General features: G+C 37.7%; 5 protein-coding genes, 1 long non-coding RNA gene and 1 other non-coding gene across 10 annotated transcripts; 4 read left to right on the top strand and 3 right to left on the bottom strand.

The window, feature by feature from the left end:
* Window positions 1-856: 856 nt before the first annotated feature.
* Window positions 857-7,035, bottom strand: LOC117780362 (eukaryotic peptide chain release factor GTP-binding subunit ERF3A). Of its 4 annotated transcripts, none has more exons than XM_034616867.1 (7): window positions 5,988-7,035; window positions 3,073-3,261; window positions 2,235-3,004; window positions 2,056-2,142; window positions 1,523-1,699; window positions 1,290-1,458; window positions 857-1,205 (listed from the first exon to the last, which is right to left on the bottom strand). In XM_034616867.1, the coding sequence occupies exons 1-7, from the start codon at window positions 6,484-6,486 to the stop codon at window positions 1,162-1,164; spliced, it is 1,935 nt and encodes a 644-aa protein (XP_034472758.1). In that variant the 5' UTR covers window positions 6,487-7,035; the 3' UTR covers window positions 857-1,161. The 4 variants fall into 4 exon arrangements, with proteins under 4 accessions (XP_034472758.1, XP_034472762.1, XP_034472761.1 ...); XM_034616871.1 differs by lacking the exon at window positions 5,988-7,035 and adding an exon at window positions 4,487-4,603 and having other exon boundaries at window positions 1,110-1,205; XM_034616870.1 differs by lacking the exon at window positions 5,988-7,035 and adding an exon at window positions 4,316-4,447 and having other exon boundaries at window positions 1,110-1,205.
* Window positions 7,036-8,191: 1,156 nt separating this feature from the next.
* Window positions 8,192-12,147, top strand: LOC117780367 (serine/arginine-rich splicing factor 2). Its single transcript, XM_034616880.1, is given in 5 exon segments — window positions 8,192-8,416; window positions 8,566-8,696; window positions 10,478-10,607; window positions 10,610-10,930; window positions 11,712-12,147. Coding segments are annotated over 4 exon segments (618 nt in total). The 5' UTR covers window positions 8,192-8,335; the 3' UTR covers window positions 10,886-10,930; window positions 11,712-12,147.
* On the top strand, window positions 10,982-11,061 carry LOC117782459. The gene has a single exon (XR_004617281.1). It is a non-coding gene; the product is annotated as a small nucleolar RNA Me18S-Gm1358 (small nucleolar RNA).
* A 2,461-nt stretch (window positions 12,148-14,608) lies between the features above and the next one.
* On the top strand, window positions 14,609-16,464 carry LOC117780368. Its single transcript, XM_034616881.1, has 2 exons — window positions 14,609-15,110; window positions 16,058-16,464. Exons 1-2 carry the CDS (start codon window positions 14,657-14,659, stop codon window positions 16,177-16,179), a joined length of 576 nt encoding a protein of 191 aa, XP_034472772.1. The 5' UTR covers window positions 14,609-14,656; the 3' UTR covers window positions 16,180-16,464.
* Window positions 16,225-19,324, bottom strand: LOC117780363 (probable tRNA (guanine(26)-N(2))-dimethyltransferase). Its single transcript, XM_034616872.1, has 3 exons — window positions 18,665-19,324; window positions 17,262-18,338; window positions 16,225-16,494 (listed from the first exon to the last, which is right to left on the bottom strand). The coding sequence occupies exons 1-3, from the start codon at window positions 19,180-19,182 to the stop codon at window positions 16,296-16,298; spliced, it is 1,794 nt and encodes a 597-aa protein (XP_034472763.1). The 5' UTR covers window positions 19,183-19,324; the 3' UTR covers window positions 16,225-16,295.
* A 460-nt stretch (window positions 19,325-19,784) lies between these two features.
* LOC117781792 (peptidyl-tRNA hydrolase ICT1, mitochondrial) lies at window positions 19,785-20,595 on the top strand. Its single transcript, XM_034618657.1, has 2 exons — window positions 19,785-20,033; window positions 20,094-20,595. The coding sequence occupies exons 1-2, from the start codon at window positions 19,863-19,865 to the stop codon at window positions 20,541-20,543; spliced, it is 621 nt and encodes a 206-aa protein (XP_034474548.1). The 5' UTR covers window positions 19,785-19,862; the 3' UTR covers window positions 20,544-20,595.
* A 461-nt stretch (window positions 20,596-21,056) lies between these two features.
* LOC117781793 lies at window positions 21,057-22,473 on the bottom strand. The gene is made up of 2 exons (XR_004617201.1): window positions 21,971-22,473; window positions 21,057-21,225 (listed from the first exon to the last, which is right to left on the bottom strand). It is a non-coding gene; the product is annotated as an uncharacterized LOC117781793 (long non-coding RNA).
* Between the last annotated feature and the right edge of the window lie 292 nt (window positions 22,474-22,765).

Genomic DNA, 22,765 nt, shown 5'->3' with positions numbered 1-22,765 from the left:
TGTAAATTTTGAATAATTAATAACTGAAAAAAAGTAAATTGTTGATCTATGAGGGGTTAAGAATGTGTTAATTGTTGAAACCGTCTTGGCGTCTTGGTCCTGGATATGTGAAAAATTTAATTTAATTCAAAACAGAATTTCAAATTAAACATATTTGTTTTGTCTTTGCATAGAAAGAGCAAAAAAAGGCATTCTTTATTTCGGTTCATTGTTTAGTTGTTGCCTCTAATTAAATTATGTTTAAAAATTTTAATTGTCAAGCAGCAATTAAAAGTTTCTGATATCAAACATGAGAATTTGTAATGAACAATAAAAAGTTAAGTTAATGATTTCCGTTTAATATTTTCATACACATTATTAGTTTTCATCCTCAAAACAAAATGTGCTCCAATTTAAGTTTAAACTTAATATAAAGCGTTTCTATTTTTATATCAATTGAATATAATAGAATAAATTGTTGTACTATAGACATAAACAAATTATTTGATTTTGAAAGGCAGAGAAGCAAAAACATTTTAGGGTTTAATTGAATTGGCAACTATTTATCGCTTAAATTTTGGTTTTTGTATAAATATAAAAATTGTTTAGCTTGCAGCTCTAGCTTAAAAAGTTCACGACCCGCTTAAGCTACAAATTATAATCTGTTGACCACAACATAATGCCAAGGCCATAACCAATTTAAAGCGTTAACGTAAACGTAATCATAACCCGACCAAATATATCTCATACATATTGATGTATCTACATATACATATATATATATAAATAGTACATTTTTGTTATGTTTTCATATTTTAGTTATACATAATATAGTTTATATTTATATATATATAATGCATTTCTGTTGCTATTTCTCTTTCTCTCTCACGTTTGTTGCGATTCCATTTCTATATTATATACTTGGCTATAAACCTTCTCTAACCATTATTATAATCAATTGCTATTGTTTTTTGTTGTTGTTATGCATTCATAATATTGTGGAGAAAGTAACTCAGTGTTGTGTGTGTCAGTTATGTAAAGAAAGCGTGGCATTGGCGTTTTTATCATTTATATTTCTATTTCTGTCGTCGTCTGGCATACGTTGAATATGGTGAGTGTTGCACGTTGCATGGTTGCATGGTTGCTATAAAGCCGCTGTGAAAGGCTGGAGCTGGGCTCAATTTATTCGATCACCTTGAGTACCTTGCCAATGGCAATGGTTTTATCTGCAAGCAGAACAATAACAATTGTCATTAATCAATTTAATAGATGTAGATGTAACCATTTAAGGCTGTTTCATTTCAACTCACTTTCATCTCGCAACGTAAAGCGTCCCATTTGTGGGAATAGCTTAAACTGTTCAAGGCAAATCATTCCGTAGCATTCAATTCTCATTATTGCCACCTGATCCTGCTTAACGAATCTTGGACGTGTTTTTGATTTGTCACCAGTCTTCTTATCGACCAAACATATGAGTGCCTATGATTATAATTAATGATTAGTGATAACAAATTAAACACATATTTAATGTAACTTTGCTCACCTTCACCGTCACCTCCTCAGCAGCACAGTGGATGTGCATGACGGCCGAATACCCTGCACAGATAATTGATTTGTGTTCTAATATTACGACCTGAGCGTCAAAGATTTTGCCCGTTTTTATTGGATTGGTGGCATCACAGAGCACAAAGCCAGGTGAAACGTCCTCCTCCTCGATGCCCTGTTGAGGAAATTTATTGATTTTTGCTTATTTATTTGTTAAAAATTGTGGTGAAAAGAAAGTTTTAGTTAAATCATACAATTTTAAATTCAAATCCATTAACAAATCAATACAATTTTTGCTAAAATCGACAAATTCGTTAAATTAAAATTAGGAAATAAAATTATGGTAAAAAGAAAAATTTAGTTATATAAAACAATTTTTAAGTCAAACACATTAAAGAATAATAAAACTTTAGATAAATTCGATAAAACAAGATCAAATTTGACAAAGTTTCGGTAGTTAAAACTACAGAAATTTTAAATAAAATTGGCTGACTTTGTAAAAAAAATAAATTATAGCTAGTAAACACATACTTTCAGCTTGATCTTGACGTTCTCGCCGGGACCCACAGAGGTGACCTCATAGTCGTCTGAAAACAGCTGATCTACGGCCACTTGTGTCTGAAATGAAATGAAGTATAGATTAGTATATAGATAGCTATAGATAGGTATAGTTATATCTCTTATTTCATTGATATATATCTTCGGCTTACCCGATTTGGCATTACGAGCAAGTTTTGACCTTTGCGCGCTACGCCGGACTCTACTTTGCCCATGACAACGGTGCCCATGTCCTTGTACTTGTCCACGATGGGCATGATGAAGGGTCCGTCCTGATCGCGATTCAGGGATGGCAGCTCATCGATGAAGGGTATGAAGGCGGGTCCTCTGTACCAGGGACACAGCTCCTCGGGTAATTGCTCCTTGAGGCCATAGCCGCTGAGGCCCGAGCAAGGCATAAAGGTAAGATCCTTGGCTGGATTGAAGCCGAGCTTCTTGAGGTATGGTAGTATCTTGTCTTTGCACTCGTTGTAACGCCCCTGATCCCAATTGACAGTGGGATCGTCCATTTTATTGACCAGCACAACCAAATGCTTAACACCCGCTGTCTTGGCTAGCATGGCGTGCTCTCGGGTCTGTCCGCCTCGATCGAAGCCCGTCTCGAACTCCCCCTTTCGCGCCGAGATGACGAGCACTGCGAGATCGGCCTGGGCAGCTCCTCCGATCATGTTCGGCACAAAACTCTTGTGTCCGGGTGCATCCAGAATTGTGAAATGCTTGCGATCTGTTTCGAAAAAGGCTCTGCCCACCTCCACGGTCTTGCCCTTGTCCCGCTCCTCCTGATTTGTGTCCAGTGCCCACGAGAGATACCAACTCTCCCGAGATTTCTCGCGTGCCTCGCGCTCATATTTCTCCAGCGTGCGTTTGTCGACCATGCCCGTCAGTGACATGATCTGACCGCCAATTGTTGATTTGCCAGCATCTGTAAAAATGTTCAATTAGTTAGTATAGATCCGATAGATGACATATATTATATTTTAGCAAACTCACCAACATGGCCAATGAACACAACGTTGACATGCTCCCGCTTGCTTCTGTTCTCCTCTACTTTGACGACCTTCTTCTTTGATACTTTCGGCGTCGCTTCGCCCTCCGTAAACTCGTCCCCGTCCGCCTCCTCATCCTCGGGTGTTATGATCGCATCTTCCTCCACATCCCAGCTGTCAGCTGGATCGGTTTCTGTCAATAAATTCATTTTAATTATCATAAGTCAATCTCAATTATTGATTATTCTTTATTAATCAGTGGTACTTGCAATCTGCATGCATATTTTATCCTTAAAAAAAACTACATACACTTAGGGCCGGTTTTTCAATGTCTCATTAAATTTTTTAAAATAGATAAATTCAAATTTGACATTGATTTATATACATTTAACGTCAAAATATCTTTTGTATAGTTATCAAACCCATTAAATACACATTAAAAAACCCGGAACTTAGTCAAGTAAATGTTTGGACAATATGTAAGATTCACATTATATTATTTATTTATGTTTCGCAAATTTTAAAACTAGAAATTTAGTTCGGAGTTCATAAAAATTCTCTCGCAACACTCTTTAATTAAACCCCTTTATTTAAACCAAGTTCTATTTAAGTTCTATTTATTTAAAAATTAAAACTTTTTTTAATAACTTTAATTTAAATTTGAACTACGAGCCGAAAATTTTTATATTTTTTTTTGCAATGCACAGTCGAACACATTGTGGCGGTCGGGCGGTATCCTTGCTTATCGTATATCAATTTAATCGAAATGTTCCCTATCATGCATATTGCCATACTACATCCCTGGTTTGTAGTTATCTGTGGTTTGTTGTTGTGCGTGCAATTGATAAAAACGTACGCAGTGATGGAGAGGGAAAGGGCAGGTGTTGAGGTGTGGAATTGATGAGAATGAGAATAATTAACGCCTCTTTGGCTGAATAAATGAGTCATGGTTGCTACGTGCTAAACGTGCATTTTCATTGCCTGTAAAATTCCAGTAAACACTTGCCAGGGCTGCCACGAGGCCGAAAGAGAGCAGAGATCGGAGCAACACACACAAAAACACACACACACATTAATTATGTTGACACACTTAAAAAGTATGTGTGTGTGTATTTATATAGTATTTGTGAGCCACAACTCGATGCTTGCTGTTAAAACTGGTAAAAAAAAAATCTGGCCACATTTTATTAAATTCAACTGATCTGTGAATATCTCTTTTTTAAAGCACTAACTTCACCGTTACTAACTTTTGTTCACTTTTTTTGAATAAATATAGCGATTACCGCCACTGCCGCCTTTTTTCAACATTTCAGATAAAACGCAACGTCAATAGAAAATCAAATATAAATTGTGTCTACGTTGGCGCGTTTCAATCGTTCACAGCGGAAAAACAAAAAGAGAGAATGAAAAAAACTTACTCATTGCTAAACGCTCGCTACGTTCGACGTTGACGGCGCTGCTGCAAGCGTGCGACTAGCATTCAAAATCAAGTTGAAAGCGGTTCAAACCGCAGCACACACACACATGAAGACAGAACGACGACTGACATTTGGGCCAATACAAACAACTACAACAACTGACTTGTGCCTGGCAACGATAACAAGCACAACAACAACCGCAGAAAATCCACGTTCGTTCGTTTGAATGTGACGAGTGGTTACTTGCCAGTGCTCGACAGCGAGTGCTCCAACTTCATAAACTAGCAAGAACCGCTTTGAGTTGCCGACGATAAGCGATCGACGAATGACGAACGAAAAGCCGCAGAATAGCAGCAAACGACAGTAAAGGCGAGTGCATGACAAAACTGTGCCAAAAACACAACAACAACGATTAATAGAGATGGGACAATGTTACAACAGCGCTCGAATCTAATTAATGTATCAGTTGTTCACTAATTATTTTGATAAGCAACAAAAATATAAATATTATAATTAAATAAATAAAATATATTTAAACCATTTTGTTTCTTCTTAGACAAATGGAATACAAAATTTTATTTGATTCAATTAATTGAAATTTTTAAAAACATCCTACACAGGAAGTCAAGAAAGTGTTTTAACAAAACAAAAATTTGCATATTTTGTTGTCTTTAACCAGTTAAATTTTAAACCATACCGAGTATTAAAAAATAAGAAATAAAATAAAAATTTTGTCGAAACACTTTGTTGACAAGCTGTATTAGTTTTGTTTTGTGTGCGAAAAAGAATTAATTGACATACCTATTATTGTATATGATTATACTAAAGAATAGCGATTGCAGTATTTCACAGATGAATACGATATATCGCAGCAACTCATTATGCGACACGCAGATCTCCAACAACAAGTGAATGGCAAATTAAAAGAACGTAAATGCGAACAGCTGCGTTAGCAAGAGACGCATTAGCGTGAGCGAGATGGGGATAAGCAAAGGAGAATAGAAATAGCAACTTGCGTGCTAAAAATTATCATTAACACACATGCACACACACAGAGAGATAGTGAGAGAGATGAACTCACAAATAAATAGACAAAGCTGGCAGCGCAGCAACGTTTTGTAGGTTATGTTATGTGATAAGTCGATAGCCGATAACTGATAACCTAAGCATATATGCTTCTTTTAATGTTGCATTCAATGAACAACAACAAGAACAATGACAGAACAGGTAACAAGCTTTGTCTTTGTGACGTCACAATCAAAAGTTCAATGCGCCCAACAATGTCTTAGCTAACACCCCCATCCACCCACAAACACACATACGCACACACAGACACTTATATGTGTAGCCTTCAGTTCCAAACATCAGGGAAAAGTTGTGAAATCGCTGAGGAAAGGAAAACGACATCAAGAAAACGTTAGGGAAAATGAAGGAAAGGGAATTTTAAAACAGCATGGTAATATCTCTTTATATTTATGTACATATATAGATTTATATTTACCATTGTTGGCTGTCACTTTGTCCGCTGCATTTATATTCTCAATTGGCGCCGCTGCAGCCGTTGAAGGCGTGTTAACCGGTGAATTTTGAGCTGGCGACGCTGACGCCGATGCTACTGCCGTTCCGCTGCCACCGCCTACCCCGGCAGCGGCATTCAGTGCATTTGTGGAATCAGCGCTGCCAGTGGAATCGGGAGTTGTGGCAGGTGTGGCATTTCCAGATGCCGGCACTGATCCCGTTGCAGTTCCACTTCCAGTTCCCCCTCCACTTGCAGCTGTAACAGTGTTATCCATTGGCTGTTGTTGTTGTTGCTCTTGTTCTTGTTGTTGTGACGTCGGCGTCGACGGAGCTGCATTGACAACTTGTGCTGCGGCCGCTGCTGCTGCGACAGCCGCTGCGCTAGCAGCGCTGCTGTAATTAAAGCTGGGCACAAATTCCACTGCATTCACATTTAGCGTTGAGAATTTTGTTGTAACTTCCGTGTTTTCTTGCGCAGCCATTGCTGTCGTTGTTTTTTTTCTGTTCTCTTTCTTTCAATTCTTTTGTGGAAATTTTCGATGCAGACACACACCCACAGACGACGACGACACACTTTCGCCCTCCTTCTACAACTGCTTCTGCTTCACTCACACTCACACAAACACGCGGTTGACCCGACGCTGACGTTGGCGACAGTGGAGTAGGGGAGTTAAAGATTACCCAGCCCTCGATTTGTGATATTGTTATTGTTATAACGTCGCAGCCAACTTAGACAATGCTGCTTTTGCTCTGCCGCTGCCTCTGCTCTGCTTTTCTCTGTCTGGCAGCACAACACACAATTTTGCTTAGTGTGCGTGTGTGAACAAACTTTTTTCGCTCTTGACAACTTTTCAACTTGTCGCTGCCAAGTTTCTGCTCATTTACGGCTGTGTTTATCGACTGGCCAACAAAAACAATTCGTTTGTGCGCTTCAATTGGCGAATTGTTGCAAAAATCTAACAAAAATGTTACACGTTTCACCGCCACGCGTTGACAAAGCCAGGGATGAAGAATGTCGATAGACTATAGATTATCGATGCCCACATCAAATTTTTCAATATTATTTTCAAAATGAAAGAAACACATACAAAATTTAACTTTTATTTATATATGTTCACTTTATAAAAATAAATATAAATAATTATAAGAGTTAATTATTACAAAAATTCGTTATTTACTAATCAGACCTGCCAGCCCTTTTTAAAACGCATATCGAAAAATTTTTACGTTGTAAATATCGATAGTTGACATCGGTACATGTGACAAGTAGAGTTGCAATTTCTAGTTCAATTTGCTGTATAGGTGTAGTTGCTCATTTGAAATACATGTAATCGATAATATTGTCTTATGCAAATAATGAAGATATTCAATATTTTATAATACATTAAAGAAAATTTAATTTAAACTGACCAACTGCCTTATGAGCTATATATACCAAATCACTGTTAACTTTAAAGCGAATTAAAAAATGGTTTATTAAGGTGGTTTAAGGTAACTCGCTTTCAATTAAAGCAACTTAAGGCACTGTATAAACATGGTATTAGCGAAGCTCGCTTTTTAATGAACGTATAAACACTTATCGCTTTGAAAATTTACTACAAACCAAGCTATTTCTCAAATACAACTACTAAGTGGCATTGAAAATGCAACGATATGCTAAATATTTAATTAATACACAATAATAACAAAATAAAGTCGCACGTATAAGCACTTAAAAATGTGCTGTAAGAAATTAGGGATGTCGAAATATCATCGATATATCGATACATATTTTTTGGTAATAATATATTTTTGGGCGATATTTTTTTCTGGCGATAGTATCGGTATAAATATTTGATATTATTTAGAGACTTATTTAGCCGTCGCATTTGCCGTATTCACCATTTTTTTTTTTGTTCAACATGAAAGCAGTTTTAAACTTTGTCAAAATGGATAACACTGCATCATCAATATTCTTTAGTCAAAAATATCAAATATAAATGATATTTTTTTATTTCAAAATATTCTTGATATTGATATTTTTAAAAATATCAACATCCCTAAAGAAATAACGATTTAAGTTAAAATCAGGTTTAGCTACTCCATAAATATGGTAAGAGTAACTAATGGTTGAATAAGTTCACTTCATGATTTGAATGAACCGTTCATCTGAACTAATTCAGTACAAAACGTAACAGCTCAAGTGACAAAATCATCCCTAATTTCAGTTCGTCGCAGTATTTGTTAGCAGAAAAAAAGAGCAGGCGCACACAGCGAAAGAAAAAACGAGAAAGGAAAAGCAAGAACTTTGCAAAAATTATTTATTTTAAATAGTGAATTAACAGCTAAATAATGAGCACCGGCGGTAGTGGCGGTGGTGCGGGTGGAGGAGCTCGTCCGCCCCCAAGAATTGACGGAATGGTGTCGCTAAAGGCAAGTATTGAATTTTAGAAAGTACAGCTACAGCAACAACGCGGCAGACAAAATGGCGGCCGGCGATTACTGCCTTTGGTTATCTAACTTTTCACATGCATATGTATTTACATATATGTATGTAAATTAATAAATATATTTGTTGACAGGTCGACAATCTCACATATCGAACCACGCCCGAGGATTTACGTCGAGTCTTTGAGCGTTGTGGCGAAGTTGGCGATATTTACATACCGCGTGATCGGTATACACGTGAAAGTCGTGGCTTCGCTTTTGTCCGGTAAGTGAAAACCATGAAAACCACACACACACACACACACACACATTAATCTGCCACTTGTGGAGGTAACGAAATTGTGAGGTTAGGCGCGACTTTGCATACTTTGCGTTTTATGAATACGAATGTATGTACATATGTATGTAACGTATTCGCAGAAGCAGTGATGCCAGATAAAATGTGTTCACTTGCAACTGTTGCCTACCAAATGAATGCTAGCCAACATACTGAGAATACTACAAATAGTTTATGTATAAAAGGTTATATCTGCATTTTTGCTTTATTCGAGCATAATTAACTCAATTGTTTATTTTACTCAAAGCAAGGTTGCCAGATCAATTGTGTTCCTTTGCAACTGTTGCCTACTCTAAAAAATACTAGCCAACATACGGTGAATACTACAGATAATACTATCAGGCCTGTTCCGAATTCCAAACGATTTAAAAAAGTAAAAACGAAACGAAAACGAACGTTTTACTATTTGCTGTTCCCAATTCCGACCGAAATGGACTTGTTTTTACTTTTCGAACTCAGTTTCGAAAACGTTTCGATAGCAGTAAGTAATCGACCATATCAGATGTTTTACCCAAAGAAGAAATAGAAATTGCTTAAATAATATATGTTGCTAATTTAATTCTGCAAAATGCCGGCAAATATGGTTATTGGTTGCTTGCATTTTTGCATAACATTTTTTTGTCACCAGCTGATTGCCTGGCTTGTGCATATCGACATAAACCAGAGTTGTTATGAATTCAATAATCAAAAAATTGTATCTTAAATTTTTCTCTTAAATCTTAATAGAATTACTTAAAACTATTTTTGAAAATTAATTTTAAATATTTTATGTTAAATATAGCACATAGAATCTAAATTAGACTAAAATTTCGTTGTTCGAATTTTATTTATTGAAGTAACTAGCAGCTTTCGACTGCGAGAGGTAGTATCGATAACAAAAAGTAAAGTGGAATTCAGAACAGCTCGGTTTAGTCATTGCCGCTCGGTTTTGTTTTGTATGCAATATTTTATAGATGTTTATTAAAAAATTAATTTAAAATACTCTTCAACTTTAAACAGTTAAAGTAGTGATGTTAAACGATTCTTAAAATGTTCAAGGTTATTAAAATTTTCAGTTTATTGTTTTAGGGAATTATTTTAATGCTTTATATAGCATTTACTTTTGATTCCGCTTGCTCAAAAAACGACAATTGCGATTTGCGAAATTCGGAACAGCAATCAACTCGATTTGCGGCAATTCGTTTTTGGAATTCGGAACAGGCCCGTATATGTTTAAAATACAGTTAGACAAGAAAGTGTTTTGACAAGATACAAAATTAAAACAACTGATGTTGCTAAAAAAAATTTGGTTTATAAATATTTCTTAGAATAAAAAAAATATAAAATAAGAGTAACTTAACGAATTAAGCTATTTTTTAAATAAAAAGCAAATATATAAATTTTTATGAATTTAGTTATGTTTAAAATAAAAAAAAAATTTTAATTTTATTTTGTCAAAACCCCTTTTTGACTAATTGTATGCAAGCCAGATGTCTTTTGCATTTTCGTATTTCTTAAGCATGATTTTCTTTTGTTGATCATACTACATACGAGATGCTAGATTAAATGTGTTCCTTTGCAACTGTTGCCTACTCTAAAAATACTAGCCAACATACTGTGAATACTACATACCATTCCATCAGGGCTGCCAACTGCTGCAAAGAAAAGAAGCAGTAGATAACTAAGCTTAAATTGGCATCTGGAATAATGAGTGCTTTCCATTCTTCCAGTTTCTACGACAAACGCGACGCTGAGGATGCACTGGAAGCCATGGACGGTCGCATGTTGGATGGAAGGGAGTTGCGGGTACAAATGGCCCGTTACGGTCGTCCGTCGTCGCCGACGCGCCGCAACAGCAGCAGCAGTCGTCGGGGCGCCGGTCTAGGTGGTGGGGTGGTGCGGGGGGTGGAGGTGGGGGAGGACGTCGCCGATCGCGTTCGCCGATGCGTCGTCGTTCCCGAAGTCCGCGTCGTCGCTCCTCGTATTCACCGCGTTCTCGTTCCCGTTCCGCTGGAAGTCGCTCTCCTGTGCGTCGCAGCAAGTTCTCTCGCAGTCCCGTTAGAGGCGACAGTCGCAATGGCATCGGCAGCGGATTGGCAGGAGGAGGCGGCGCTTCTCGTAGTCGCAGTCGTTCTTAAGAGCCGAAGAGGCTTCATACGTTCCATTTTCATACGTACGATGAGGTAATTTATTGCTACTTATTTCATTTAAATATAGAATGATAAGACTTATTGGTTTCAAAATGATGATACTTTCCATGCACCACTCTGAAGCCTTTTAGGCTATTTGCAGATTATGGATATGCTGATATATGACAGAATAAAAATCAGTCGAAATAAATTTAATTTAGACATTATTATAGTCAGAATAATCCGGTAACTTCTACGAATATATATTAAAGAATTACAACAAAATGAAAAATAAAATTTTAGCAAACCAAGATAAGAAAGAATAAAAAAAGGTAATCATAAATTATGAAATTCAACTAAAAAAAATTCTCAGTACAAAAGTTAGGAACTAAATATTTTGAAGACTAAAATTAGAAAGGTACTAAATTAGGAATAATGTTATTCAATTAAATAAAATAAAAATTAGAAAAACATAATTGGGAAGACAAAAATTACCAATTTTTAACTTTCCCAATTATTGCCTAACCAATTGTATTTTTCTAATTTGTAATTTCTAATTACATTATTTCTAATTTTGGCCTTTCCTAATTCTTGTCTTCCAATTTTTTGTTTCCTAATTTTTGTACTTTTTTTTTATTTTCTCTTTCTTATTTCGGTTCCCTGAAATGTTATTCTTAGTTTTTTTAAATTCCTTACATAAATATACGGAATTCGTATGAGGTTGCGCAACAGGTTATTAAATAATAAAATTAATAATATTGTTTAAGAACTTTAAAAATTTCAATCCCTGTAATAATTTGTAATCTTTGTGTGTATTTTGTTGTTTCTTTAACAGCCTTTAGTGAGTTGTGGACAAGGCCAATTCTATAAGGGAAATTCTTTAAGCGGGCTGCAAATGATGCAAATCTCATGCTGTGTACCAGAACAGCAGGTATACAAAATACACAGTCTTACACCTACTACTATATATATACTTATAAACTGAATACTTATAGTACACTATTTTAAGTTAAAGAAAACAAAGAAATCAACAAAAAAAAAAAGAACAAAAAAAAAAATTAAAAGAGAAGAATTAAGAATAGATAAGCCCGCATTTCCCACTTTGTTTTTAGTTTGTTTTCTTAATTTCATTTCGATGTCTTCTCAACAAAAGAACAGCCAGAAAAGAGGAAGGAAGAAAAAAAGGGGTTTTTAGGGTTCTATAATAGCATTTAATTTGGGCGCCTTTATCAATTTGTGTAGCACTTGAAAATAAAACTCTAAATGAAATCCACTTGCATTAATTAATAACTAATTATGTGAGGCACATTTGAAAGCTTTAACTCTTGCTATTATTATTATATTGTTTGTGTTTGCTCGTTTCTGTTTTGTTGCAATCTGTATCATTTATCGATAAACTTTATTAACAAGCTTTCCAACCATTTTACACATTTATATATATGCAGGCAAGTGTGCGGCGGTTGTTGCAGTCACTGTTGCTGCTACGGGTGCTGTTAATGTAAATGTTATGTTATATGGCTGGCGAGTCGTGCGTGGGCAGTTGGGAGAGAGAGAAAGAGAGTGAGAAAAAGAGCCGAAGCAAAGCAGCATGGTTTTTCACTTTCTCACTGAGAGAGAGGGAGCGAGAGCGGCGCGCCTAAACAGACACAACGTGAGCGGAGAGCGGAACAACGCGTCGCTGCTGCTGTTACTGTTGCTGTTACTGCTGCTCCTGCTCTTCTTATTGTTGCTGTAGCTGTAGACTGCAAACTTCGCTGCAAACTGCGCTGCTGCTGCTGCTCCGATTCCGATCTTCCCCACTACACAAATTGTTGCTGTTTCGTGGCTCGACGTCTGCGTCTGCCAATGCTGTCAACTGCTTTCTCTGCAGAGAGATGTGTCTGTGTGTCTGTGCAGCTACAACTATTTTTGCTGTTTTCTTTGGCGTTGGCGTTTCGCTGTCGCGGTCGGCGTCGCTGCTTTACTTCTTGTTGGTACTGTTATTGCTGCTGTTGCCGGTATTGTTGGTGTTTCCTGTGTAGCGAGCGTTTGGGGCCCACTTTTGACTTTAGCGACATTTGTAGCTGATGACTAGACGAAGCTCCCCCTTCCCCTGCCCCCTCCCCCAAATGACAAGCGAATGGAAAATGGAAAAATTGGAGGAGAGAGTGAGAGAGAGAGCAACTTGGGTAAGTGTTAATTTATCCATTTCATTTAATATTTGTGCTCAATTGCAGTTTAAAATCAAATCAAAGTAATTAAGGCATTTCCGAATATATTAACAATAAAGTATAATTAAACAGAAATAAAAACTGTGTTTATTTTATTTGGGACTTGGTAACTAAACATTTGATAAGGTGGAATTACTTCAACGTGACGTATTCACCTCATTCCAGTCGATGGTGAATAGATAAGGTGACACATTCACCAAGATCGACTTGTAAACCACCTTTCATGGAATGCGACAACACAATACACAGCTACAGTGGCTCTCAGCTTATTTGACCCACTACTCTTACATGCTACACTTTTTATTTAATTTATATTTTAAATAGATAAACTTTAAGCGATTTTTTAACTTATGTTTAAACTTAAGCATATTATTTGCATTTTAATATACCCGTTACTTAAAAACTAAGTAAAAGGGCCTAAGTCTGTGTGTGCGCACAGATTCCAATTTCGTTGGAGCAGGTCAAGTTTAGTTTCAAATCTCCGCCGCGCCCCTTTCCGCCCCCAAATATCGCGAAAACCCGCCACTCCCACAGATTTTAGGATAATACGTTTTTTGGGGTTATTAACGTTATCTATTATCCTACTGAATCGCATTAAGATCGGACAAGAATAACGGCAGTTATGCCAAATAAATGTTTTCAAAGTAATATTTTCTAAAAGGCCCCGCCCCAGCCCGGCACCAAATTATTATATAACATATACTCATTTTTATTTACTTTTCTTATATTCTTAATTTTTTTCAAAACCGAGCAAAATTTTAAATTTACTTGTTATGTAAAATCCTGATTTATTTTCTTTTCTAATTTGAGCGATAGATGTTTTTTCCTCTTACATATTTACGCATTTGATAGGTAGAATAATAAAACTTGATAAACATATTGATGCGCATCGATTAACAGTGAATTGTTAAAGAAAAAGCTTTATTAATCCATATAAAAAGTAAGTGTAAAATCGTGACTTTTCGGGCCTATCGGGCTTCGGGCTTTTAGCTACGGCCCGGGCCCGATCGAAAAAAGTCCGCGGCACACGAAGCACGAAAAGGCCCGTGCCCATTTCTAAATACAAGTAATTTCTTTAAAGTACTTTTATATATATTGAAATAAATAACGGGTATCCTATGGTCGGGAACTCGACTTTAGCCTTTCCGACTAGTTTGTATATAGATTATATCTAAAACAAAGCAAAGTTATTTATTATGTGGCTCAAATAAGTTGTGAGCCACTGTTTATATATTTAATAGCAAGGTGAAGTATTTCAACTTCTTCATTCGCTTAAACTTCACCTTTCGTGTAAATTCACCTCACACCAGTCACACAAATGGATTGGACATTCCAACTTCACCTTTTGTTTAATTTCACCTCCTTCGAGTCACACTTATGCAATGGACATAAAAGCTTCGATCAATGTAAGCGAAAGCTTTGGCAGATGAAGCAAAGCTTTCAATAGATGGAAACATGGAAAACATTTTGATTTATTGACAAAACGTTGCCAGCACAACAACAAAAAACAAAAACAATACAAATTTGCTCATTTTTGTTTTTGTTGAAAAAGTTTAAATAATTTGCCAAGATGACGTTTCGGGATCAGATAGCGAAGAATGACTCGTACGAGCCCGATCTGCGCATGGAGGGCACCTACATCTGCCGCATGCCGCAGCCCCCGGCCCCGCCCACCGCAGGCGACAACTGGCACGCCCACCTGAAGCCCCATGAGCGTCTCTTCTACCATCAAACAATGAGCTCGGTGCGGTACAGCAAACGCTTCCGTGGCAATGTGAATATCCCGAGGGATTCACTCGACCTGCAGTTGCAGTCCCGTTATGATCACGGAAGGGAAACGTTTCCGGAGAAGATCGATGTGGTGCTGCAACGCGACACGTGTCCGGCCACAAGCAGCTGGGCGGCACCACACGGCCAAAGGGAAGTGGGAGCGGTGTCCAAATTGAATTTATTCCGTGTACTCCGGAATACACGTGTTGTGCGCGTCAAAATGGAGGATGCACTGGGTCATCCCCTAAGGATTGGTGAGTAGACTTCTCGTACAGTGTTGGCTAATGGTCTGTGCTCAGCTCGAATAGAAAACCCCAAATAGAGCGGAATTTATCATGAATTTAGCGATAAGAATTAGTTCGGGACAGGGATTAATCCCACAATCGAAACCGTTCATTTTAACCGGTTAATTACCGACTAAAATTGGTAACAGTAGCAAAAACCGTCACCAAAACAAGAATTTCTACTACACCGAGATCGAAAAACCGAAGTTATTCAAACCGAAATAACCGTTTAATATCCGATTTCGGTTGAATTAAGCATATAATTCAGTTATTTTAAGATGTAATAATCGGTTTTTAAACTTATTTTTGATTTTAAAATTTAATATTGATCCTATTAAATAACTCTTCCTAAAAATCAAAGAAGTTTTGTCGATATTACCATATCCGTCTATTTTTCTATCCGTATCTCACAGATCGTGAGTGCTAGGCGCATCGAATTCGGAATGTAGACTTCATGTATTTTCGGGTAGAACACGTTCATTTTTATATTTTTAAGTTTAATTCGAACGAATTTACAAAACCTTAGTCTTGTGACTATAGAAGATAGCAGTTTGGTATGTAGATTAATAAATAGAATAGGCGGATCATGTTTGTATTTATTTTTGGATCGGACCACGCTATAGTTAATAGTACTAAAAACTGCTTTGTTTTTGAGATATCTCAACAAATCGGAACTATTTTTGTTGTTTCTGGATATATCTTAATTAAACTCGCAGATTATGAATTTTTTTGTTGTCTAAACGAAATTGGTATAAATCGGCTTACTATATTATATAGCTGTAATCGAAAAAATTAGTCGAAAATTGAATTGCAAGGGCATAAAATTTTCGGTCGGTTGTTAAGTTGCCCTCTATTTGTTTAGTTATAGTTTTGTAATACAGCGGTCATCTTTCAACTTGCTCCCATTTCTCCCATAGGTGGCATCAAGGAAAAGATTCATCCGTCGAGTGTGAAGCTCATCTGCAGTGGTGTCCACACCCAGCTGGTCAACAATGGCTTCTCCCGCCAGACTTCCGATGGCAACTTCTTCCGCTATTAGCACCTCAGAACACCTCAAAAACATTGCACAGATTCCACAGTTTTCAATTGTTTCAACTTTACATAATTATTGGACAAATTGCAATAAAAATTGACAGAGCGACAACATAAAGCTGGTCACGCAGTCGGCGCTAGCTTGGGCTTCTTGCGGTTGGTGCTGGACAGCTGATGCTTCCGGGTCACCTCCTTCTGTTCCTCCTGTTGTCCCACCTGCTCCTCTGGCTGATCCTGGTCAGTTGGCGTCTGTTGTGCCGCTTTATGACGTTGCTTTTTGTTTTGGTTACGATAACTCTTGGGCAATTTGTTGTCGCCGATCCTGTGGGGAATGTGAAAATTCAATTTAGCTTGGTGGTCTCTAGATTTTTAAAAATTATCAATAATAGGGGTATTTCCGAAACAGATTCATATATTGTTTTGATTTGGCTTAAGCAAATCTGAACCAGTTTCAGCAACGACCCTTTTTGCCCACTGATCTCATTTTTATTTTGTGAACTAAAAAAAATGGGTCCCTCATTCGAATATAGATATTTTTTAAGGTATTACAATAAAAAAAGAAAAAACAAAGAATAAAACTGGGAATCCAAAAAAAGGAAGAAAAAACAGAAGTTATAAATGAGGAAATTGGAATATTCATTATTATTTATAGGTATTGATCGTACTTACAATAAAATTGAAGGCTGGCAAAATCAATTTAATTTGTTCGCTGGTTTCAATCATGCCGTAATATTAAAATTGTTTAGCTATATCGCGCAATTTTAAATTAATTATTTTTCATTTTGGCTTTTATCTAAATTTGAGTTTTCCCCAATTTCCTAAATTTTGACCTTTTAATTTTGTTTTCCTAATTTTGATTTTTCTTAATTATTCTCTTCCTAATTTTTAATTCCTTATAACCGTACTCCTAATTTTTTTTAATTAAATGTTTTAGAGTTTAGCTTTTTCTCATTTTTGACTTTCCTATTCTTTTTCTACTAATTATTGTCTTCCTCATTTTAAATTCATTTAATTCCTAGTTTTGTTTTCCTAATTATTGTTCTTCAAATTTTCGTATTCTATCTATTTTCGAAAATAATCGGCACTCACATGATGGTGGCTCTTGTGCCGGGTCCCCAGTGCGGTGTCGGATTCTCCTGGAATCGAGACAAGGCCTTTTTCCTGCTGCTCGGATTGGCATCCACATGCAGTTCATCGAACTCGTAGTCCTGACTGCAATCCCTCGAAAGAATGGCCTGCAATGGTGTGCCCGGAATCTTGCGATCCTCTCGCACCGGATGCCGTTTGCTCCAGCAGCGCAATAGATCCCAGAGCACGGCCGGAGGAGCATCCGTCTTGAGGGAATTCTTGCTGGCGTGCGAATAGGAGACACGATAGCCGGCATGCAACAAGGCGGAGCGCATCCTTAGCATGGGCACAATCTCCAACTTGAGGACGCAGCACAGCTTGTCCGGCGTATAGTAGAGAGGCACATCCGGCAGCTCCTCCTGCACCATGGAGAGGACGCCGACAATGCGCCGTTGGGTGCCCAGCTGATTGAGGGGCGTGGCCTGCACCGCCTCCAGCAGATCATGGACAAACTCCTTGTTGTGTATGGGAGCTGACCAGATGGGACCGCCCAGATGATGGCGATGATTGCAGTGCTCGCACTGGGAATTCACAGCAGGACCCGTGGGAATGCCGAACTTGACCAGATGCGGCTGCTCCGGCGACTTGACACGCACTGTGCCCAAAGGTTGCAGTGTGAACGTCTCGCATCCGGTGCACTGATAGATCCAGGACTGCTTGCTCATGCTGTACTTGCACTGTGCCTGGCCAGAAAACACGCGCACAAAGATGCGCACATAGAAGTCCGCCGAGATGCTCAACAGTGGCTCAATGTATTTGCCGTGTCGATTGGCGTGTCCCTCGATGCAGTGCAGCAGGATCCGGAGTGCCATCTCGTGACAGCACTTCATGCGCAGTGGCACCGATCCGTATTTCACGTAACACGCCTCCGGCGCATTGCCAGCCAGCACGGCCATATCCGTGGCAGTCACCAGCAGCAGTCCCCCATCCACGAGGCACTGCATCGCGCCGTCCAGGAACCGGTTCGGACAGCCGTACGGATCCAGGTCCACGGCATCAAAGCGCTTCTCCGGCGTAGTCGACAGATACATAAGGGTCCTTAAAAATAACAAAAAATTTTGAATTTCTTTTCATTATAAGTCCTAAAATTAAATCTTTTCATTTTTATCAATTTATTTAAAAAAAAATATTTATTTTTGTACCAAAAAAAAAAAAAAAATGTTTTAAAATTTGTACAAGGTTATTATTCAAGACTTTGATTATAAAATTATTTAAAAAAATGATTCCTTCAGATTCATTTTTCGGATTTAATAATACAGGAGTGTTCCAGAAATGGAAGCCAACCGAAAGCCGATAAAAATGTATTGGTTTTCAGTTGGTTTGCATTTCTGAAACACCCCTAATGCAGTTATCTTGAGACTTACATGGCATCCGCATGACTTGCCTCTATGAGGTGTTGCACTCCATTGTGACGCACATTGGTGTCGATGGACTCCACCGCCTGCTTGGACAAATCGTTGGCAATGATTTGACGCACTCCGGCAATCTCCTGGGCGTATCTGACGCTCCTCAGACCAGTTGCGGCAAGTGCCTCCAAAATACGCAATCCATCGTCGTACTTTGTGCCGGCAGCATAACTAGGTGGCAGCGCTGACGCTGTCTCTGTCTCCTGGTCTTCTTCATTCCCGCTGGTTTGTTGTTGTTGTTGTCGCTTCTGTTTTTGTTGCTGTTGCTTGAGCGCTTTCTCAGCACGCTCTTTCACCAAGCGTTGAAAGTATACATTTAGCACCGCGATACTCAAATCGCGATTGAACTCTTGCACGGGATTATAGAAGACATTACCGCCCGATATGATGTTCGCATTTCGTTCAGTTATAATGTGTGCATTAGGATTTGGCGGTGCGTTTTCCGTTGTCTCCTGTTGCACTTCGTCCACTTCCATTTTGTGTTTGTTGCCAACTAACACGGTCAGCAGAATGGTAAAATCACTCCACAGCGTCTTGATTTGGGCATTCGCGTATGTTAGCCGCAATTTGATTTAAATAAATCACGACATGTGTCAAATTTTTTGTGTATAAAAAGTTCTTCACATTAGCTGATGTTGACCATCCGGTAAAAGTTTCCGATCTGGTTTGATTTTTTGTACTTAAAAACACGTGAAATTGGTTGAACCAGTGCTGCTAACTAGTCATCTAAATAGCCTGAACTAGCTATATCTAGCTATATAGCTAACTTGGGACAGTGCACACGACTGACTAGAGTTGTCACGTTTCGGTTTGAAACAGTTCAAATGAACTGATTTTTATCGCTTAAGGAGGCCTCAAATTTTTTGCACAATGTTATGGGCACAATGTAAAAAATCGGCTTTATTTTAACTAATTTTGAATTAAAGATTTGCATTAAATTGGTGTTATTAATAATTCATTAATTTTAGTTTTGATATATTTTAAATAGCGCTCCATAATCTTCTTATTATTATTCTCCGTCCCTGGTCAAGAGATTATTCGAGGCAACTGGCAGCGCGGCGCAGTCAGCTGTTTGTAGTTGTCGTAACAGGCCGCAGTTTCAGGCGAAATACACTTTTTGCATTTAGCTTTTATTTTAATAACAATACCAATAAAAATGAATAAAATTACGTGTGCGTTTATTTGTGTGCTGCGGCAAAGCAACAAATCGTACAGCAGTGCCAGCTTGCTGGGTCGCCAGCTGTCCTACAAAAGCGATTTATCCCTGGACAAAATCTATCCCAATGCTCGACTGCAGCTCTTCACCCCGCCTCCTCCTCCCAATACAGTGAGTATTCTTTCAATTTTCAAGTTATTTGTTTAATTAAATACATTTTAAACTGGGCAGCTGAGCATTGAAGACAAGTTCAATGGCTACATACCGATGGATAAGCTGGAAATCACGTACAGCCGCAGCTCCGGACCCGGCGGACAGCACGTGAACACGGTGAACACAAAGGTGGACCTAAGATTCAAGCTGGCAGAAGCCGAATGGATACCGCAAAAGACGCGCCAGAAGCTGCTCCAGGTGCTGGCCAACAAAATGAACAAAGAGGGTTACTACATTATTAAGAGCGATCTGACACGCTCCCAGCAAATGAACTTGGCCGATGCTCTGGAAAAGCTGCGCTCGATTATACGCGTCCAAGAGGCGGGGGAACCTACGGGACCCAGTGAGGAGACCCTGGAGAAGCTGCGTCGCCGCCAGGAGAAGGCAGCTCGTCAACGCCTGCAGCTGAAGCGGGAACGGGCTCAGGTCAAGGCGGATCGACAGCAACCCAATGGAGTTGATTTCTAGTTTCTTATTACAAACATTTGTTTACATAAATATATTGTTTAATGGACAACAACACGATGTACTTTCTGTTGCAGCACATTCTCTGCAGCGGGTGTGACCGTAAAATGTGGTACGGACAGCTGTATGACAGTTTCCGGTGTCGCCTTCGGTTCCGGTTCCTTTTGGTTACTATGAGAGGGCATGCTGGCAAAACGGGGGCGCTATATTAAAAGAGAGAGAAGGCCGCTAAAAGGAGATTTGGAAAACAAGTGGATTGGATTACACAGAGGCTCATACAAATTCCTAATATTTCTTAAGGATTTACAAAAACTATGAATGAAATGAGAGGAAACCGAGATAACACATAAAAAAAAAATGAATCATTAATTAGGAAATTACACTAGTGTAATTAGGAAAAAAAAAAAATGTGGAAGGCACAAATTAGGAGAAAGAAAAAATGCGAAAGACAAAATGATTAGGATAGCACAATTGAAAAGACAGAAAATTGTGTAAAGTCGAGCTCTTTAATTTCTGGCAGGGAAAAGGAATTGTTGCATACGCGGCAAGGATGAGGAGAACGCAGAAGTCAAAGGTTATCGTCGCATCCTGGCGAACATCGCGCACAATCTAAGCCACATTCAAACGTGATCGGACCGAGTTCATGAACCGATTCCAGCTGCCATGGTTTTTATTATTATTTTCACTGAAAAGAGAAATTATTTTAGTTTATCTTTACACTTTAACATTTTATATAATTCAACATGAACCTTAATAGACAAATTTAAATTTAAATTTATTAATGAAATCTATTGATGTAAATCCAAACTTTGCTTCAAGTTTTATACCACGGACGGAAGATAATGATTATACTGTTTTTTTTTTTAATTGAAAAAATTCATTCACTTCTAGTAACTTTAAAAGAGCGTGAAATATACCAAACAACACTCAAGGAATAATGAATTTTTTTTAGGCAAAAAAGAAAATAAATAATAATTATTATTTCTTCAATTATATATATTTTTTATTATATCGTTGTTGTTTTTATTTTGACAATACTTTTCCATATTTTTTATAAAAAGTCTAAATAACAACTTGAGTTTTATTATTGATCAATCATTATATATAATGATTATTTTTAGAGTTTTATTTTTTTGCTCAAAAGTAAACATAAGTAAAAAATAAAAAATAACCATTTTTTTTAAATGAGTTTTATAATAAAACCTATAATGATTACAAGCCCTGTCTTATACCGAAATAGAAAATAGGAAATAAATCGGAAAATACTATATCGAGTTACAAATATCAGGTTTCCACAAAAAACATATTTTTTTATTTGGAAACGTAATCGTAATTTATAATTTACATTTATAACAATAATAATTTAAAAATCGAGTTGTCGACATTTCAATGTATTCTTACACCACTAATTAAATCAAAAAGTCACTTACTCATTGTTAACCAGTTTTTTTTCGTGGATTGCGGACGAGTGAAAGACTTTGATGCTATGCAGCTCATCACAGAAACTGTAGATCCTTCGCGATCGCTAATGCCCCAATGCTGCAGTGCCTCGTAGGGTAGGCAGTGTCATCCAAGCTGCGCATTCACATGGCATTCGTTATTTAAAATTTAAACAGAATCTGTTGCAACACCTGCTCCATGGCTGCATCCAGTGGCATATCCACAAGCTCTACTTCTGTTAAGTGCCCTCTCGACTGCTCTCGCTCTCTGTTTCCTGTGCTCATCGGCATGCGATGACATCGCGCTAACCACTGTTGTTCTTGCTGTCCCATTTTCACTCAGATATATTCAAATATTACATAAATACAACACACAAGTCAATAAAATGCACATGAAATACGTTTAACAACTTCAATGATCTTTTTCATACTGACTGCAAAGTGCATTACATTTGCCTCCTAGTTGCTGTTGTTTTTGTCTGATTCAACTGATAACGGTTTTCTTATTTGTGCAGCTCTGTTATGTTTCCCACACACGACACATTTGCTTGAGTTGCTTACACACACTGTTAACTCACATTGTCAAATTAAATGATTGAATGATAAAATTTAATCAATCAAAACAAAATTTTAAACCATAGACTCTTCTCTTTGAAATTCCGATAACTTTAATTTTTAATTCAAAATTTTTTAATGCTAATCAACTTCGAAATTGTTTTAAATATCACTTTCAACTTGATCCTGAGACCTTTCCGAATTTCAAACGGAATGTCATTTTGATCATGG

The sequence above is a fragment of the Drosophila innubila genome (assembly GCF_004354385.1).
Source record: "Drosophila innubila isolate TH190305 chromosome 2L unlocalized genomic scaffold, UK_Dinn_1.0 4_B_2L, whole genome shotgun sequence".
Taxonomy (NCBI): domain Eukaryota; kingdom Metazoa; phylum Arthropoda; class Insecta; order Diptera; family Drosophilidae; genus Drosophila; species Drosophila innubila.
This window is presented reverse-complemented; position numbering and strand designations above follow the sequence as displayed.